This window comes from Cnephaeus nilssonii (assembly GCF_951640355.1).
Source record: "Cnephaeus nilssonii genome assembly, chromosome: 13".
NCBI lineage: Eukaryota > Metazoa > Chordata > Mammalia > Chiroptera > Vespertilionidae > Cnephaeus > Cnephaeus nilssonii.
The window spans coordinates 5138273-5153396 of record NC_137084.1 but is presented as its reverse complement, the minus strand read 5'-3'; the positions used below and the strand labels follow the sequence as shown (position 1 = coordinate 5153396).

Genomic DNA, 15124 nt, shown 5'->3' with positions numbered 1-15124 from the left:
TTTAAGACTGGGCTTCCCCCAGACCTAGCTCCTTTTTAAAAAGTCCCCAAGGAGTTCTGGTGCACTTAAATATACCGTGTTTAGAAGACACACTCAGCAGATCCTAAGTGACTGATAGGATGTGCTGAGGGGTTGAGTGGAGACTTGACCATAATTCTCAGGTTTCTGACTTGGGTAAAGGTGCCGGTTCACCAAGATGAAGAGCTCAAGAGGACAGGGGATGACTAGGAGTTCAAATTGAGACATGCTGAGTTTGAATGGAACTGGTGACCTTTTGGTGCAGGGGAGGACGCTCTGTTGGTATAGCATCATCCCATGCACTGAGAGGCTGTAGGTTCAATTCCCAGTCAGCACATATGTCCAGTTTTCCGGCTTGATCCCCAGTAGGGAACATGAAAGAGGCAGCCAATTGATGTTCCTCTCTCTCTCTAAAATAAACAAAAGCAGATTTATACTTTAAATGGCATTGAGCTAGGAGCCCTAATATATAAATGTTTATTTGTAGTCAAAGGAGAACTGAGGTGCAAACAATTGTTTCAACAGTGGGACCATGGCTGGGCATTGGGACATCACCCCTTTAATGTGTCAGGAGGGAGCTCTGAGGGGCTGTTGTGATTAATGAGTCTGGGCGGCAAGCATGGATGGTCAGGTCAGGCTCTAACCCTACCCATTGGAGGCGGAAGACTTTGGGCCATGACCTGACCTGGGTCCTAATGTCCCAGGCAGACAGGCAGGTGGCAATGGGGGTGGACAAGTTCAACATTAAATCCTTCCTTTTCAACTTTAGTTGCTGGGAACTTACATGTCCCTTTACACCATTTCTGGCCATTTTTCAGGCTTATTTTATTGACAGTCTTGGAGTTTTGTGTGTGTTTTTTAGAAATATATTTTATTGGTTTTTTACAGAGAGGAAGAGAGAGGGATAGAGAGAAACATCAATGAGAGAGAAACATCGATCAGCTGCCTCCTGCACACCTCCTACTGGGGATGTGCCCGCAACCAAGGTACATGCCCTTGACTGGAACCGAACCTGGGACCTTACAGTCTGCAGGCCGACGCTCTATCCACTGAGCCAAACTGGTTAGGGCTTGGAGGTTTTTTTAAAAAATATTTTTATTGATTTCAGAGAGGAAGGGAGAGGAAGAGACAGAAACATCAATAAGAGAGAATCATTGATTGGCTGCCGCCTGCACTCCCCCACTAGGGGCTGAGCCCACAACCCAGGCATATGTGGAATCGAACCCTTGACTTCCTGGTTCCTAGGCCGATGCTCAACCACTGAGCCACGCTGGTCAGGTGAGTTTTTTTCTCTTACATGTAGGGAGGAAATGTTTTCTTCTTGGCTTCTAACTGTCCCTTCTCATTCCACAGCCACAGGTAGAATTAGATCTTGGTCTCAGTACTGACTCTCTCACTCATTGGCTGTGAAAGCTTGAGCTGACAATCCCTCCCTGTACCCCGGATTCCTGTGTAAAATAGGATTTATGCCATCAGCCCCAGCTTTCTCATGGGACTCTTGGAATGAGAGACAATGGGTGTGAAAATGCTCCGAGCACAGGAAGGTGGCAGAGGGGGAAGCTGGTCAGATCATGTCCTTGAACATCTGGGGAGAGGATTGAAAAGCCAGTTTTTCGTAGGGCCACATCTAAGGAGGGCATGGGGAAGGTCCCGGGTCCCTCCCCTTCCCTTAGTTCTTCTGGTAGGTGTTGAAGCAAATACCTGGAGCTTGTGAGCCCAGGCCTCCCCTCATTGGGACACCCCCACACACTTTCCTGAGCTGCAGTTCTTCATCTGTAGTATGCCCACACTAACTCCTCAGTGGAACTGTTGAGAGGACTCGGTGAGAAGACATGCCAAGTATCGAGGTGGGATGATGTGGAGACGCTGTCCCTTCAACACAAGACCTACTGATCTGTACCTTCAGCCCACCACCCCTCCACAATTCAGAGCTCCCCTGGCCACCCCTGAAACACTCCTCTATTGGCTGGAACCAGCCTGTGTTCTAGAATCTTGTCTCCTAAATGTCCTCCTGGTTCTAGAATCCCACTGCTATTTGACACAGCGCACTCTAGCAGCAGAGGGGTCAGCTGCTCTTCCTGGGTGTTGTCTGCTCGCTCAAGCTCTACTGACCTCCGTCTGTGCTGCTACCAGGATGCGGTGGCGGGACCGTATTGCGATGCTCTTCTTCCCGAAAGGCATGGTGCTCACCATGGCTGCAATGCTGCTCTTCTTTATACACCTGCTCATCTTTGCCAGCGACGTGTACAACTTCTGCTTCACCTACCACTACGACCGCATGAGCTTCCGCTACACAGTTGTCCTGATGGTAGGTGAGGGCAGGGGCTGGTTGGGGGAAGCCCAGGGACTGATGGAAACCCCAGTTGTGCCAGAGGGTCACTCTCCCACTGGATGGGGCCTACAGTTCTCCAAGGTGATCAGCATCTGCTGGGCCGCCATGGGGTCACTCTACGCTGAGATGGAAGATTACAAGATTGCTCGGTGCTTTGCCCTGGTCATCCTGAGTGAGTGAGGGAATGGGGACCTTTGGAACCCTGAAAAGTGGCAGGGAAGGCTGATGGGGGCTCTCTCCTCCGCTCAGTGCTCAACACAGCCATGTTCTTCAACCGCCTGTCCCTGGAGTTTCTGGCCATGCAGTACCGGGAGGAGAGCCACTGAGGCTTGGGGATTGGGTTGAGAAGGGGGAAGGAAAAGGAGGCTTTGGGAATTTTAATAAAGTCTGCCATTTATTTCCACCTGTCAGCTCCTTCATGGGTTGGGGGTGGGAGGCCAGAGACCCAGGGGAAGCAGGTCAAGACAGACACCTGATCTGCAGGGACCCCAGGCCCAGCCTACAGCCACTCTAGTGGACTCGGCTTTGGGTCTGGGATCTTAGTGTCTCAGACTTGAGAAAGAGGAGCAGCGAAAGGGCCCGCAGACCTGCCCATCTCCGCTTTTCAGGGCCCCAGGTCCTAGGCTGGCCCAGCCACAACAAGGGCTCAGGAGGGACCCACACGGATGTGAGGGTTCATGAGGGGGTCCAGGTTGGGATCATTGTCAGCTGCAGCCCGGCCCAGGCGAGACATGAGGGCAAGAAGGGCCAGGAAGCCCAGCAGTCCCAGCAGCAGCAGCAGCCCCGCCCGCTGGAGCAGGGTCAGCGGCCGTTTACGAGACCCGTCCCGGCTCCTGGGGGGACGAGGGGAAAGTCAGATCAGGCCCCCAGTCCCTGGTGGCCCTGTGGCCTGGAGAAGAGCCCTGATCATGACACTCATCTTCTGGCCCCAGCGCCACCATTCCTGAGCCTCACTCAGTTCCTCAAGTGTGCCATGGGGAAGATCATCCCTGTCCCTGCCCGCTACAAGGGTGACTGTGCAGCTTGAACCAGCTGAGGCAGTGACTGTTCTGGAAACGGGAATGTGTCAGGCATGGGGACAGTCATAGATTGGATGGTGTGGAAGCAGGAAGGGACCTCAAAGAGCCCGAGTCCAAACCTCATATGTAAGGCCAAGGGACAGCCTGAGGGGGCAGACAGAAGACTTTCCTTGTCAAGCTGAAGCCTCTACACAGCCCAACACCTGGGTACCCAGGTCAGGCCCCTTTTGTCACGAAATCGTTGTGCCCGGGGCCTCTGGCTCTCACTTCCTTTCCTCCCCCTTCCTGGCATCATAACCCTGTGTACCTGAGCAGCTGGGCCAGCCAGCCCAGGGCAGGCCGGCGACGGTACTTGTCATCATCGCAATCCCTGTGGAGGCCTGGCGCCCGATCATCATCCCGTGTGTCATACACCTTCCTTGGGGCCGAGGCTGCAAGGGCAGAGCCACGAGCATTCACAGGCTCAGGGAAACTGCCCCACAGCAGGGGGGGAGGGGAGAGGAGGAGATCCTGGCCCTTCGAAGCCTGACATTATGTCTCAGAATTGTGGGTAGGTAACGTCTGTGCTTGGAGTGAGGAAGGGTCCCTCCGGTGGGTCTCTGGGGCCCTGAGCTCCCTCCACCCCACTCCACTCCCCTGGCCCGGGCAATCCCCTGGCTCACCGTGAGTCAAGGGCTCAGAACTGCCCATGTGGATCACTGTGTGCTGCTCAGGTCGGTTGGGGGTCGCGGGGGGCCGGGGGGCTTGGCTGTAGAAGGCTGGGGCAGTAGAAGTGCTGGCTATCTCTTCTGGTGCAGGGGTACTGGCTGTGGCAGGAAGACAGCTGTCAGCAGAGCAGGGAGGCCAGGGCCCCAACAGTAGGTGGAGACCACCACTCACCATTAAAGCTGGACCAGTCAGAGAAGTCCGAAGTGTTGAGGGGCTCGGGCTCCGGGCTCACCACCTCATCGATCTGGAGGAAGGAACCTGTCTCACCAGCTGCTCAGTGCTGTCCCCACTCACTTATTTGGCCCAAGACAGATGGACAGACACACAGAGGGACTCTCACCAGAGGAAGGCCCAGTCCTGCCCGGGCCCAGTTGACCGTGGTCAGCTTCTCTCTCAGCACAGAGGCCACAGGACCCACCAGGTTGCTTGGGGGGAAGATGGGGCCACTGCAGCTGGGACACTGGTAGCCAGCAGGTGCTGTATTTCGGGGTAGCTGGGCAGCACGTTCATTGAGGCAGGCCCAATGGAAGAGATCTTAAGGCCCAGGAAACAGCAGAGAAGAGGCATGAGGAAGAAGGCACTTAGGCCTCTCGCCCAGCAACAGCCCCCAGCACACTGCAGGGATCTACACACACATATGTGTAGCCCAGAGCCGCCTCCTTCCCATCCTCACCCTAGGTCCATTTCATCAGTGTTCTCTAAGCCTTCAGCCTTATTGGCTACCACCATCTCACTAAGTCAAAACAGATGCTACAAAGCTCGCCAGCCCACTGGGGGGTGGGGGTGGGTGGGAAGAATTTGCCAATCAAGAACAGTTTCAGAAAAGCTTCCTAGACACACACAGAGGCACATGTGTGCTTGTACACACCTATGGGCACAAATATACATAGGCTTACATATACATAATCAAACACAAATGCCAACTCACACATACACATCTATACATGCACTTGTTTGCTAACACTTGAGCACCCTCACCCACACATTCTCCCTGCAACCCCACAACACACTTGTAGTCATGTTCACACACATTGACCCACTCACCTATAAGTACTAATGAACACACTAACACTTATGTAAAGACACATGCACATAAAATTCATGCACATATATCCACATCCTGACACTGAAAAACTTAGTGGAGCTCACTCTTTTGCACTAGCTCCTTCAAAAAGTGGAACTAAGACCAATTGATGTGTCTCTCTCACATTGATGTTTCTCTCTCTGTGTCTCTCCCCCTCCACTCTCTAAAAATCAATGGAAAAAAATCCTTGGATGAGGATTAACAACAAAAAAAGTGAAACTAAGACTCTTAGACCAGAGTCAGGTCAATGTCATGACATGTCTGCTGACTTCTTTCAGCAGACTTTACTGTGGGAAACTCCTTTCTTCTCTATTCAATCTTGGAATCAGCAATGAATCTTTTTTTTTTTAATCCCCACCTGAGGATTTTTAAGAGAGTGAAAGGGAGGGAGGAGGGGGGGGGGAGAGAGAGAGAAACATTGATGTGAAAGAGACACATTGAGCCCTAGCTGGTTTGGCTCAGTGGATAGAGCGTTGGCCTGTGGACGAAGGGTCCCAGGTTCAATTCCAGTCAAGGGCACATGCCTGGGGCTGTGGGCTTGATCCCCAGTAGGGGGCGTGCAGGAGGCAGCCAATCAATGATCCTCTCTCATCATTGATGTTTCTATCGCTCTTTCCCTCTCCCTTCCTCTCTGAAATCAATAAATACATATACATATTTTTAAAAAAGAGACACATTGATTGGTTGCCTCCCGCATGCACCCCAACCAGGGTCTGGGATCAAACCTGCAACCAAGGTACGTGCCCTTGACTGGGAATCGAACCCAAGATCCTTCAGTTCTCAAACCAACACTCTAATCACTGAGCAAAAATGGCCAGGGCTCAGTAATGAATCTTGAATGCCTGAAAGCCCCATGCTTTCAGCTCATGCCTGGTCTGGCCAGCTACTGCTCACAGACACAAACACACCCACACGTTTGACTGATTTTCCCTCAACCCTCAAGATTGGAGGGCTAGCAGCTTTAATTTTTAGGGAAAGACACTGAGGCCTAGGAAGGGAAAATGACTTGCCTGAGTTAACACAACATGTATGTAACCTAGCAAGACTGGGAACTCGGGCTCCAACCTCCTTAGCTAGGCAGACTCACTGTCCTGCTGTTTTCGGAGGGCGTGGAAACCAGCCACCAAGACGGGCCTGTCCTGAAACCCCCAGGACTCACCATAACAGACAAGGCGGGTCGTCTCCCGCGAGGCCAGGGGTGTGTTGCACAGGCGGCAATTGGAGCTGTAGTCGCTATCTTGGAGCCACTGCAGGTAAGACTGTACGATGCACTGGAGTGGGAGAGAGAGGTCACAACTGAGCAGGGGCTCCACAACCCAGCTACCCAAGACCCAATGGTCTATCTCTCATCGCAAAGACTTCTCACATTTGTTCAATCAATAAACATTTACTGAGCACATACTGTGTGCCAGATTATATCTTAAGGGCTAGGGGTATAGCAACGAATCAAATAAATGAAGTCCTGGCCCTCGTGGAGCTTCCATTCTAGCGCCTGGCCCTTCATGGATTTGGAAGCAGCCAATACTACCTGCCCTCCCAGTGCCCTGCTCAGCCGCTCTTTTGAAGGCCCCACCTTGGCGTGATTGGCTACCAGGCAGTGCTCGCAGACGTTGACCCGGTGTTCGAAGCAGAATAGGTTTGTCACCTTCCTCTTGGGGCACTTGCAAAGCCCCATGGTCCACCCTGAAGAAGGGGCCTGAGTTGGTAGGGAGCCAGGTTCTGGTGGCCGCCACTAGGCACTCACCAGCCAAGTTCGTTTCTACTCCCCTAGACACTCTTGTATTGGTGCCAGCCCCAATTGTCGGCCCAGCGCCCCTCTTCACTCCGGACCACGCCCCCAGCATAAATCCCTCCTCCGAAGACCCCCCCTCATTCCTCCTGAATCCCGCCCCGGCCAGGCTCCACCATCAGCGTCCCTCAGATACCACCGGCCCCGCCCCCAGGGGCCCCTCCTGGGTCCCACCCCTCCAAGCCCCGCCCCCACTTTCTCCACAGACCCCACTCTCAGTGTTACTGATGCACCGCGGCACCGGTCCCGATGAGCGGGAGCGCTGGTCCGAGGGGTAGACACCGCGCCCCGTCGACCTCCGGCTCAGCTCTTTCCAGCTCCGGCCGCCCCGACTATCCCTCCGCTGCCACGTCTCTTCCGGGTGCGGCGCGTGCCGATGACGCAAGCACGCCACTGGCCCCGCCCCCGAGACGCTTTACGTGGTGCCGGGTGGAGAGCGGACCCTCTTTCCCCCTCCCGCCTTGCGTCACTTCCGCTTCCTCACGGGTGAGGCGGGTAGTTCGAACGTTTCTGCTTCGAAGGAGCCTTGCGGTTGGCGCGAGCCCCACCACCCGCGGTGGCGGCGCGGCGAAGGTCGAGGCCAAGATATGTCCGAGAGGCGAACGCGGTCCGGCGGGGCCGCCCAGGGCTCCGGTGAGCGGAGGGCGCGCGGGAGAGATGGGGCCCAAGTGTTTGGGGGACGCAGTTTCGTGAGGGAGGCCCTCCCCCAACCGCCAGAAGAGGCTCGGACCGGGAAGGCGCCCCCGACGGGCCTGTTTGGGAACCTTGTGTCTCTTTTCCAGGGCCGAGGGCCTCACCTCCTACTCAGTCTCTGCGGAGGTCTCAGCGGAAATCAGGCTCCGATCTTCCCAACATCCTCCCTGAAATCTGCCCGAAGGTGAGCCCGGGATTCCTCAGGTCCTTCCACAGAGGCGCCTCCTTCCACAGAGGCGCCTCCTTCCCAGGAGGCCCCTGGGCTAGGATAGAGCTCATGGTCACCCCCTCCTCTCCAGGCACCTCGTGCGACTCCAGTCAGAAAGCCCATCGTCTTGAAGAAGATTGTGGCTCATACTGTAAAGGTGAGGGCTGAGAGAGGGGTTGTGGGTGGGGAGCAAAATTGGGGGCTGGCTATGTGATCAATTAGTGTTGTCTCCACAGATCCCATCTGTGCACTCGCCTCGAAGGAGCCCTAGGGTGAGTTCATTTTCATCTGCTTTGCTGCGTGGAATCCAGGACATTCTAGAGCTGGGAAGGGGCATGGTGTCTGCTCACATCTGCTTAGGGTGCTGTTTGCAGTATTTTGAAAGTTTGTCTTTCCATATCTGTATGCATTGCCAATCTTGCTTCCTCCTGTAGACTTACTAGGTCTTGATACCCTGGTATCCTCTGCCATTTTCCTTCTAGCCCACCCCCACCCCCCACCTAGGCCTTCACAACTCTATTGTCTGTGTCCATGGGTTATGCATACAAGATCTTTGGTTGCTCTCTTCCCACCCACCCACCCACCTCCCCCACGTATTATCTGTTTTCCTCCACTAGAATGCTCCATGGAGACAGGGATTTTCTGTTTTATTCCCTGCTGCTCTGTTTTACTCCCTGGTCACATTTTGGAGACAGAGCTGGCCGCACCGGTAGGCGGTGGTGAGTCTTTTTAAAAGAGGCACAAAACCACACTCCTCAGAAGCAATGCCCAATTGTTCTTTTCTCCCCTTCCCCATGTCTATCTTAGTCTGATTTCTCACCCAACCTGTCTCCTCTTTTCCTTTTAAACATGTATGTCCAGTGGATCTTTCCTTCCACCCTAAATCTCCTCCGGCTTCCTGGAAGTAATATAGCCGAGTAACAGGGAGGCATTCTCTCTTCTGTCCTGGTAGATTGCGTTTTCCTTGGAAAAAGAAAACAATCCTCCTACCAAGGAGCCTACTAAGGAGGACCTCTTCAAGAAATTTAGTGTCCCTGCCACTCCTGTGCACACCCCAGATGTTGAACCAAACTCCAGTGATGGAGACCTGGACACCAGAGACTTGGACATGTCCAAGAAAGTCAGGCGATCCTACAGCCGGCTGGACCCCCTTCACTGTGCCTCCACCTCCACCCCAGGCCGCCCATCCTGCTTTGGCTTCGAGAGGCTGCTGGGGACAGAAGACCTGTCTGGAGTCTCACCTTTGGTGTGTTCAAAGTTAACCGAGGTCCCCAGGGTCCCTGGGAATCCTTGGGTCCCAGACACGACTCTCCCTGGAATTTCCCCACCCGTGAAAGAGAAAAAGAAGAAGAAGAAGGTGCCAGAGATCCTGGTGAGTGGGGCAGGGGCCTGCCTCTGCGGTCATGCAGACATACTGGGAGATGCCAGGACACGTGAAGGGCTGGGGCTCAGTTCTGGTTGTTTGGGGGAAAGATAGCACCTGCGTGCAGGGTGTGGGTAGACATGCTCCAGACAACATGTCCTCTTCCCCACTCACCTGCCTCCCATTTCTCTTCCCTCAGAAATCGGAGCTGGATGAGTGGGCTGCAGCCATGAATGCTGAGTTTGAAGCTGCTGAGCAGTTTGATCTCCTGGTTGAATGAGATGGAACTGGGGTGCACCTAGCCAGACTTCCTTCCCCCTGTACATAGCCTCTTCTTCCTGTGCAACAGACACTTGGGGTTCCCTTCCCTGGCCTTGTTACCTGTGCATGTGCTGTTGCTGCACGTGAGGTCTGCCCTTGAGTGTTTGTGCGGTGGCAGCTGTAGGAAATAGGGTTCGCCTGGCCGGTGTCCTGGCTATAGTCAGTGACCCCCCATCTCCTCCCTACTTCCTGCAGTGTCCTGGCCAGTTTCCAGTTGGGCTACAGACTTGGGAGGGAGAGTCACTGGCCCAGCAGGAGGAGGTTACAGGGCTGAGGATTGTGGGTGAGAGCATCTCTACTGTTGTTGCGGAATGTGGCTGCCCTGTGCCAGCCCCAACAGAAATGCATCCCCAGCCCAGCCCGTGTGGTTCAGTGGTTGAGCATCGACCTATGAACCAGGAGGACACGGTTTGATTCCTGGTCGAGGCACATATCTGGGTTGCGTGTTCAATTTCCAGTGGGGCGTGCAGGAGGCAGCCGATCAATGATTCTCACCATTGATGTTTCTATCTCTCTCTCTACCTCTCCTTTTCTCTCTGAAGTCAATAAAAGTATATTTAAAAAGAAAAGAAACAGGCACCCGCAGCCAGAGTGGCCGCAGGCTTTCTCTCCTGAGCTGCCTTCTGTTGGCGGCCTGGTTCCATCTATGTAAAAAGGCTTGGGTTTTCTTAGATTCTCTAGATGGTCCAGGAGAGAATTTGTGGATTTGGGACAGTTCTATCTGAGGAAGAAGCTGGACACTCAGGCAGTAGAATCGGGTTTAGAAGGAGAGTGGGAAAGCCTTAGTTGGCTTCGGACCATAGGCGTTTACTCCTTAGAAGCTGTATTTCATATTTCTGTGTTCTGCTGTTGAGGTATTCGGTTAAAAACAAGGCCGCTGGAGTGCTGGCCACGTAGGGCAAAGGGTGAATTTGGGGGTGTGGCACCAGGTACCACAGGTTCCAGCCTCTATAGAACCTGAGGCTCGGCTGGGAAGGGGCCCATGGCAGGAGGTGACCCCTCTTGTCATGCACATCTGTTTCTTACAAACTAAAGTTCACAGTCTATTCAGCTCTAGAACAAAAACATAGGTTAAGCAGTCCTAGTCCCGCTGGCATTTTGTAGCTACACATATAGGTTAAGCAGTCCTAGTCCCGCTGGCATTTTGCGGCTACACATGTAAAGTTCTAGGAAGCTTTTCTCGCGTTCCAGAAGGGGCAGGGGTCGATAGCAGTGTTAACCTTTAGCTTCCTTAGTGCCCTGCCACAGGAGGACACTGCCTGAGGCAGGTGCTAGGAGTTGAGCTAGGGGGCAGAGAAAGATCATCTTCCTGTCTTCAAGGAACCCCGCTCCCGCCATTTCTCTTCTCATGCTGGTAAAAGGTGTGCTTTCAAAGGCTGCCCAACCACACTGCTCCATCCCCCACGTGTTGAACCTTTGCACACTTACAGGTTTGTGGAAGTAGAGGCTAGTGGATAGCAGAGTGTCAGGGAAGGTATGCTTGTTCAGTTACCTGCACGGCATTGATGAAGCTCTTCACAAGGCCCGGGAGTCCCAGACTACCTGTTCCACGCTTTGTGCTTTGTCAGGTCTTACAAGCAAGCCCTTTGTCAAGGTGGGCCAGATGTCCTTGAGCTCTGGGCCACACCTGAAGAAACCTCCTCACTGGCTGGTGGGCAGGACTCCTGAGAATTGTTTTAGTCCTGTAGAATCAGGAGTAGCCAGATGATGTTGATGTTATTGCTGCAAACTTCTCTCCCTGAAAAACTAAGAATGTGGAGTTTAAGGGAATTTTTTTTTTTTTTTTTAAATAAACCTGGTTGAAGAATTTGTCTGTTCCGAGATTGTGTTTCTTTCATTGGGTCAAAGGCAGAGCTGAGGGTGTGAGGCCCAGGAAGCTAAGCCTTTGGGCTGTGTCACAGGGTTGACCCCATCCCCCATATCTTTCTATCCAGTTGCTCACACCATTCTTCCAAGGCTGGGCTACCTGCCTCAACGGGAGTTCCAGGATAAGGCTGCTAAAAGCTTCGTCCAGACCAGGCGTCCTCAAACTACGGGCCACATGTGCGTGTTTTTGCCGTTTTGTTTTTTTACTTCAAAATATGTGCAGTGTGCATAGGAATTCGTTCATAGTTGTTTTTTTTAAACTATAGTCCGGCCCTCCAACGGTCTGAGGGACAGTGAACTGGCCCCTGTTTAAAAAGTTTGAGGACCCCTAGTCCAGAGCCTGGGAACAAACCCTCCCATCCTGAGCCAAGCCCTTGTTTCCCTGTCCCCCGTCCCCAGGAGCCCGCTCCTCACGCCGGCCCAGCCTGGTGCAGAAGCCCCTGGGGAACTAGTCAGGTATCCATGCGTTTGCACGTGGGTGGCACAAACCAGTCTTGTCAGGTCTCTACATTTGTCCTTGCCTCCTAGACGGAGCGAACCAAGACCTTTCAATTCTTCAGTTTTTACAGCCTCCCCACACCTCCCTTCTATCTCCTTGCCTCACCCAGAGGAAAGCAGGTCCCTTTTTTCAAGGCCAAGCTTTCCACTTTGGCTTTTGATCCAATTCTGTCATCTGAGCCCTTGTGCCTCCCACCTACAAGTCCTAAACAGGCTTATGTTCATTTTATTAGAAACAACCACCCTGACCCAAAAAAAGTTTTGACCAGCCTCTCCTTTTAGCTACTACCATTATTCCTTTTGAGGTTAAGCTCCTTGAAAAAAATGTTAGGAAATTGCTCGCTGCTTCTGTCCCATGTACTCTAGGTGCCCTCACTCATTTACTGCTCAGTGACCACATAATCCGCAATGCTGCAGGCTCAGGCCTCTGCACCCTGGGCCAAGAGCACCCTTCTTCGGGCCCCTTTCTTTGCTTCCACTGAAATGTCAGGACACCTAGGTTCAGTCCTGGACCCTCTTTTTTTCCTTTTCTTTATTGATTAAGGTATTACATATGTATCCTTATCTCCCCATTGTCCCCCTTCACCCCCCACTCATGCCCTCGCCCCCCTGGTGTCTGTGTCCATTGGCTAGGCTTCTATGCATGCATACAAGTCCTTTGGTTGATCTCTCCCCCTTGCCCCCACCTTCCCTCTGAGGTTTGATGGTCTGATCAATGCTTCTCTGTCTCTGTTTTTGTTCATCAGTTTCTGGACCCTCTTTTCAATCTGCTTGACCTCAAGCTCTCTAGGCCACCTTGTTGCCCAAGATTGGCCAGTCTTTCTCTCCCACCCGTATATCTCTCCTGAACTTCAAACCAGAATCTAGAACTATATTCTAGAACTGTATCTCAACTCAGAAGTTACCTCGAACTTAGCTTATCCATCAGCTTGCCTCTTCCTGTGCTCCCTACGTCGTTAGCATCACCTCGAGCTGACCCAATCACACAAGCCAGGACATTGGGGGTCATCTGCAGCTCCACACTCTCCCTCACCCCATCCCTTCAGCCCAATCTCAACATCCCTCCATCCTCATGGCTACTGGACAATTGCCTTGGCCTAGTGATTTTCAATCTTTTTCATCTCATGACACACATAAATTACTAAAATTCTGCAGCACACCAAAAAATAAATTCCTTGCTGATCTGACAAAAAAAAAGTGTAATTTTGATTCATTCACACCAGACAGCTATTCTGTTGGTTGTTGTCTTTTTTGTTTTTGTTAATCCTCACTCAAGGATATTTTTTTTTATTGTTTCTTTAGAGAGTGGACGGGAGGGAGGTAGTGGAGAGAGAAAGATCAATGTGAGGCACATTGATTCATTGCCTCCTGCACACTCCCTGACTAGGGCTGGGGATCAAATCAGAATCCAGGTTGTGCCCTTGACCACAAATCAAACCTGCAACTTTTCAGTTTGAGGGCCGATGAGAAACACTGGCCAGGGTGATTGTTGTCAATTTTTTTGTGTTTTTATTATTATTTTTTAAAATATATTTTTATTAATTTTTTTCCAGAGCGAAAGGGAGAGGGATAGAGAGTTAGAAACATCGATGTGAGAGAAACCGATCAGCTGCCTCCTGCACACCCCCTACTGGCGATGTCCGCAACCAATGTACATGCCCTTGATCGGAACCGAGCCTGGGACCCTTCAGTCCGCAGGCCAACGCTCTATCCACTGAGCCACACCGGCCAGGGCTGTGTTTTTAAAAATGTATATATTTTAGCCCTAGCTGGTTTGGCTCAGTGGGTAGAGCGCCGGCCTGCAGACTGAAGGGTCCCAGGTTTGATTCCTGTCAAGGGCACATGCCTGGGTTGCAGGCTCAGTCCCTGGTAGGGGCGTGCAGGAGGCAGCCGATCAATGAGTTTCTCTCATCATTGATGTTTCTATCTCTCTTTCCCTCCCCCTCTCTGAAATCAGTAAAGATATATTTAACAAAAAAAGAAAATATATCGATATTTTTATTGATTTCAGAGAAGGAGATAGAAACATCAATGATGAGAGAGAATCATTGATCGCTGCCTCCTGCATGCCTCCCCCCCCCCCGCCCCATTGGGAATCAAGCCCACAACCCAGGCATGTGATCTGACCAGGAATCGAACCAGTGACCTGGTTTATAGATTGATACTCAACCACTGGACAACATTGGGCCATTTTTTAAATTTGACAATCTAAGTTGAGGTCAATGCCCTGACTAAATAGTCATGTGTTGCATGTTTTAAAAGTTCTTGCAGCACATCAGTGTGTCTCTTGTGCTACACCAGTGTGCCATGGCATACCAGCTGAAAATCACTGCCCTGGCCTAGTAGCTCTTCAAACTACACTGCGGCCTGAATCAGTTTCCAAGAGAAAATATGGTGTTGTTTTTCCCCTGCTTAAAGCCTTTTTAAAAAAAAATTATATATATATATATATGTATATATATATATATATACACTTTTTTTATTGATTTCAGAGAGAAAGGGGAGGGGAAAGAGAGAAACATCAATGATAAGAGAGAATCATTGATCAGCTGCCTCCTGCATGTCCCCTACTGGGGATTGAGCCCACAACCCGGGCATGCGCCCTTGACTGGAATCAAACCTGGGACCCTTCAGTCCGCAGGCTGACATTCTATCCCAGCGGTCGCCAAACGGTGGTCAGCGGACCACTGGTGGTCCGTGAGGTCCGAAAGGTTGGCGACTGCTCATTTAAGGAAACCTTTGGAGCAGCGGTTGCCAACCGGTGGTCCGTGAGGTCTGAAAGGTTGGCAACCGCTGCTCTATCCACTGAGCCAAACCAGCTAGGGCTGCTTAAAGCCTTTTGATACAATTCCATTTCTGGGTGTAATACCCAAAAGAATTGGAAGTAGGGTCTTGAAGAAATATTTGTACATCTATGTTCATAGCATGGCTCACAATAGACAAAAAAGGTGGAAACACCATAAATATCCATTGATGGATGAATGGATAAACAAAATACAGTATGTAGGTACAATGGAATATTATTCAGCTCTATCAATTTCAAAAGGAATGAAATTCTGATACATGCTACAACATGGATGAACCTTGAAAACACGATGATAAATGTAATGGGCTATACACAAAAGGATAAATATTACATGATTCCACTAATAAGAAATACTGGAAGCAGTCAAACTCATGGAGACAGAAGTAGAATGATGGTGGTTGCCAGGGGATGGAGGAGGG

General features: G+C 51.7%; 3 protein-coding genes across 4 annotated transcripts; 2 read left to right on the top strand and 1 right to left on the bottom strand.

The window, feature by feature from the left end:
• Positions 1–149: 149 nt before the first annotated feature.
• On the top strand, positions 150–2864 carry TMEM262 (transmembrane protein 262; the record flags this gene model as incomplete). Of its 2 annotated transcripts, none has more annotated exons than XM_079788252.1 (3): positions 150–2326; positions 2423–2499; positions 2600–2864. In XM_079788252.1, exons 1-3 carry the CDS (start codon positions 1871–1873, stop codon positions 2862–2864), a joined length of 798 nt encoding a protein of 265 aa, XP_079644378.1. In that variant the 5' UTR covers positions 150–1870. The 2 variants fall into 2 exon arrangements, with proteins under 2 accessions (XP_079644378.1, XP_079644377.1); XM_079788251.1 differs by having other exon boundaries at positions 2423–2522; positions 2600–2826.
• ZFPL1 (zinc finger protein like 1) lies at positions 2850–7298 on the bottom strand. Its single transcript, XM_079788248.1, has 8 exons — positions 7159–7298; positions 6735–6844; positions 6321–6432; positions 4418–4611; positions 4249–4321; positions 4032–4175; positions 3677–3800; positions 2850–3183 (listed from the first exon to the last, which is right to left on the bottom strand). The coding sequence occupies exons 2-8, from the start codon at positions 6834–6836 to the stop codon at positions 2997–2999; spliced, it is 936 nt and encodes a 311-aa protein (XP_079644374.1). The 5' UTR covers positions 6837–6844; positions 7159–7298; the 3' UTR covers positions 2850–2996.
• A 139-nt stretch (positions 7299–7437) lies between these two features.
• On the top strand, positions 7438–11344 carry CDCA5 (cell division cycle associated 5). The gene is made up of 7 exons (XM_079787006.1): positions 7438–7583; positions 7733–7827; positions 7943–8008; positions 8088–8123; positions 8804–9223; positions 9414–10605; positions 10652–11344. Exons 1-6 carry the CDS (start codon positions 7538–7540, stop codon positions 9492–9494), a joined length of 744 nt encoding a protein of 247 aa, XP_079643132.1. The 5' UTR covers positions 7438–7537; the 3' UTR covers positions 9495–10605; positions 10652–11344.
• Positions 11345–15124: the final 3780 nt, after the last annotated feature.

Excerpts from the sequence above, each read along its gene's own strand:
- ZFPL1 (XM_079788248.1), bottom strand. The coding sequence starts at position 6,836 with ATGGGGCTTTGCAAGTGCCCCAAGAGGAAGGTGACAAACCTATTCTGC. Across the intron at positions 6,433-6,734 it reads TGGTAGCCAATCACGCCAAG|TGCATCGTACAGTCTTACCT; the intron begins GTGGGGCCTTCA and ends CTCCCACTCCAG. Across the intron at positions 4,322-4,417 it reads CAGGACTGGGCCTTCCTCTG|ATCGATGAGGTGGTGAGCCC; the intron begins GTGAGAGTCCCT and ends TCCTTCCTCCAG.
- CDCA5 (XM_079787006.1), top strand. The coding sequence starts at position 7,538 with ATGTCCGAGAGGCGAACGCGGTCCGGCGGGGCCGCCCAGGGCTCCG. Across the intron at positions 7,828-7,942 it reads TCCCTGAAATCTGCCCGAAG|GCACCTCGTGCGACTCCAGT; the intron begins GTGAGCCCGGGA and ends CCTCCTCTCCAG. Across the intron at positions 8,009-8,087 it reads TTGTGGCTCATACTGTAAAG|ATCCCATCTGTGCACTCGCC; the intron begins GTGAGGGCTGAG and ends TTGTCTCCACAG.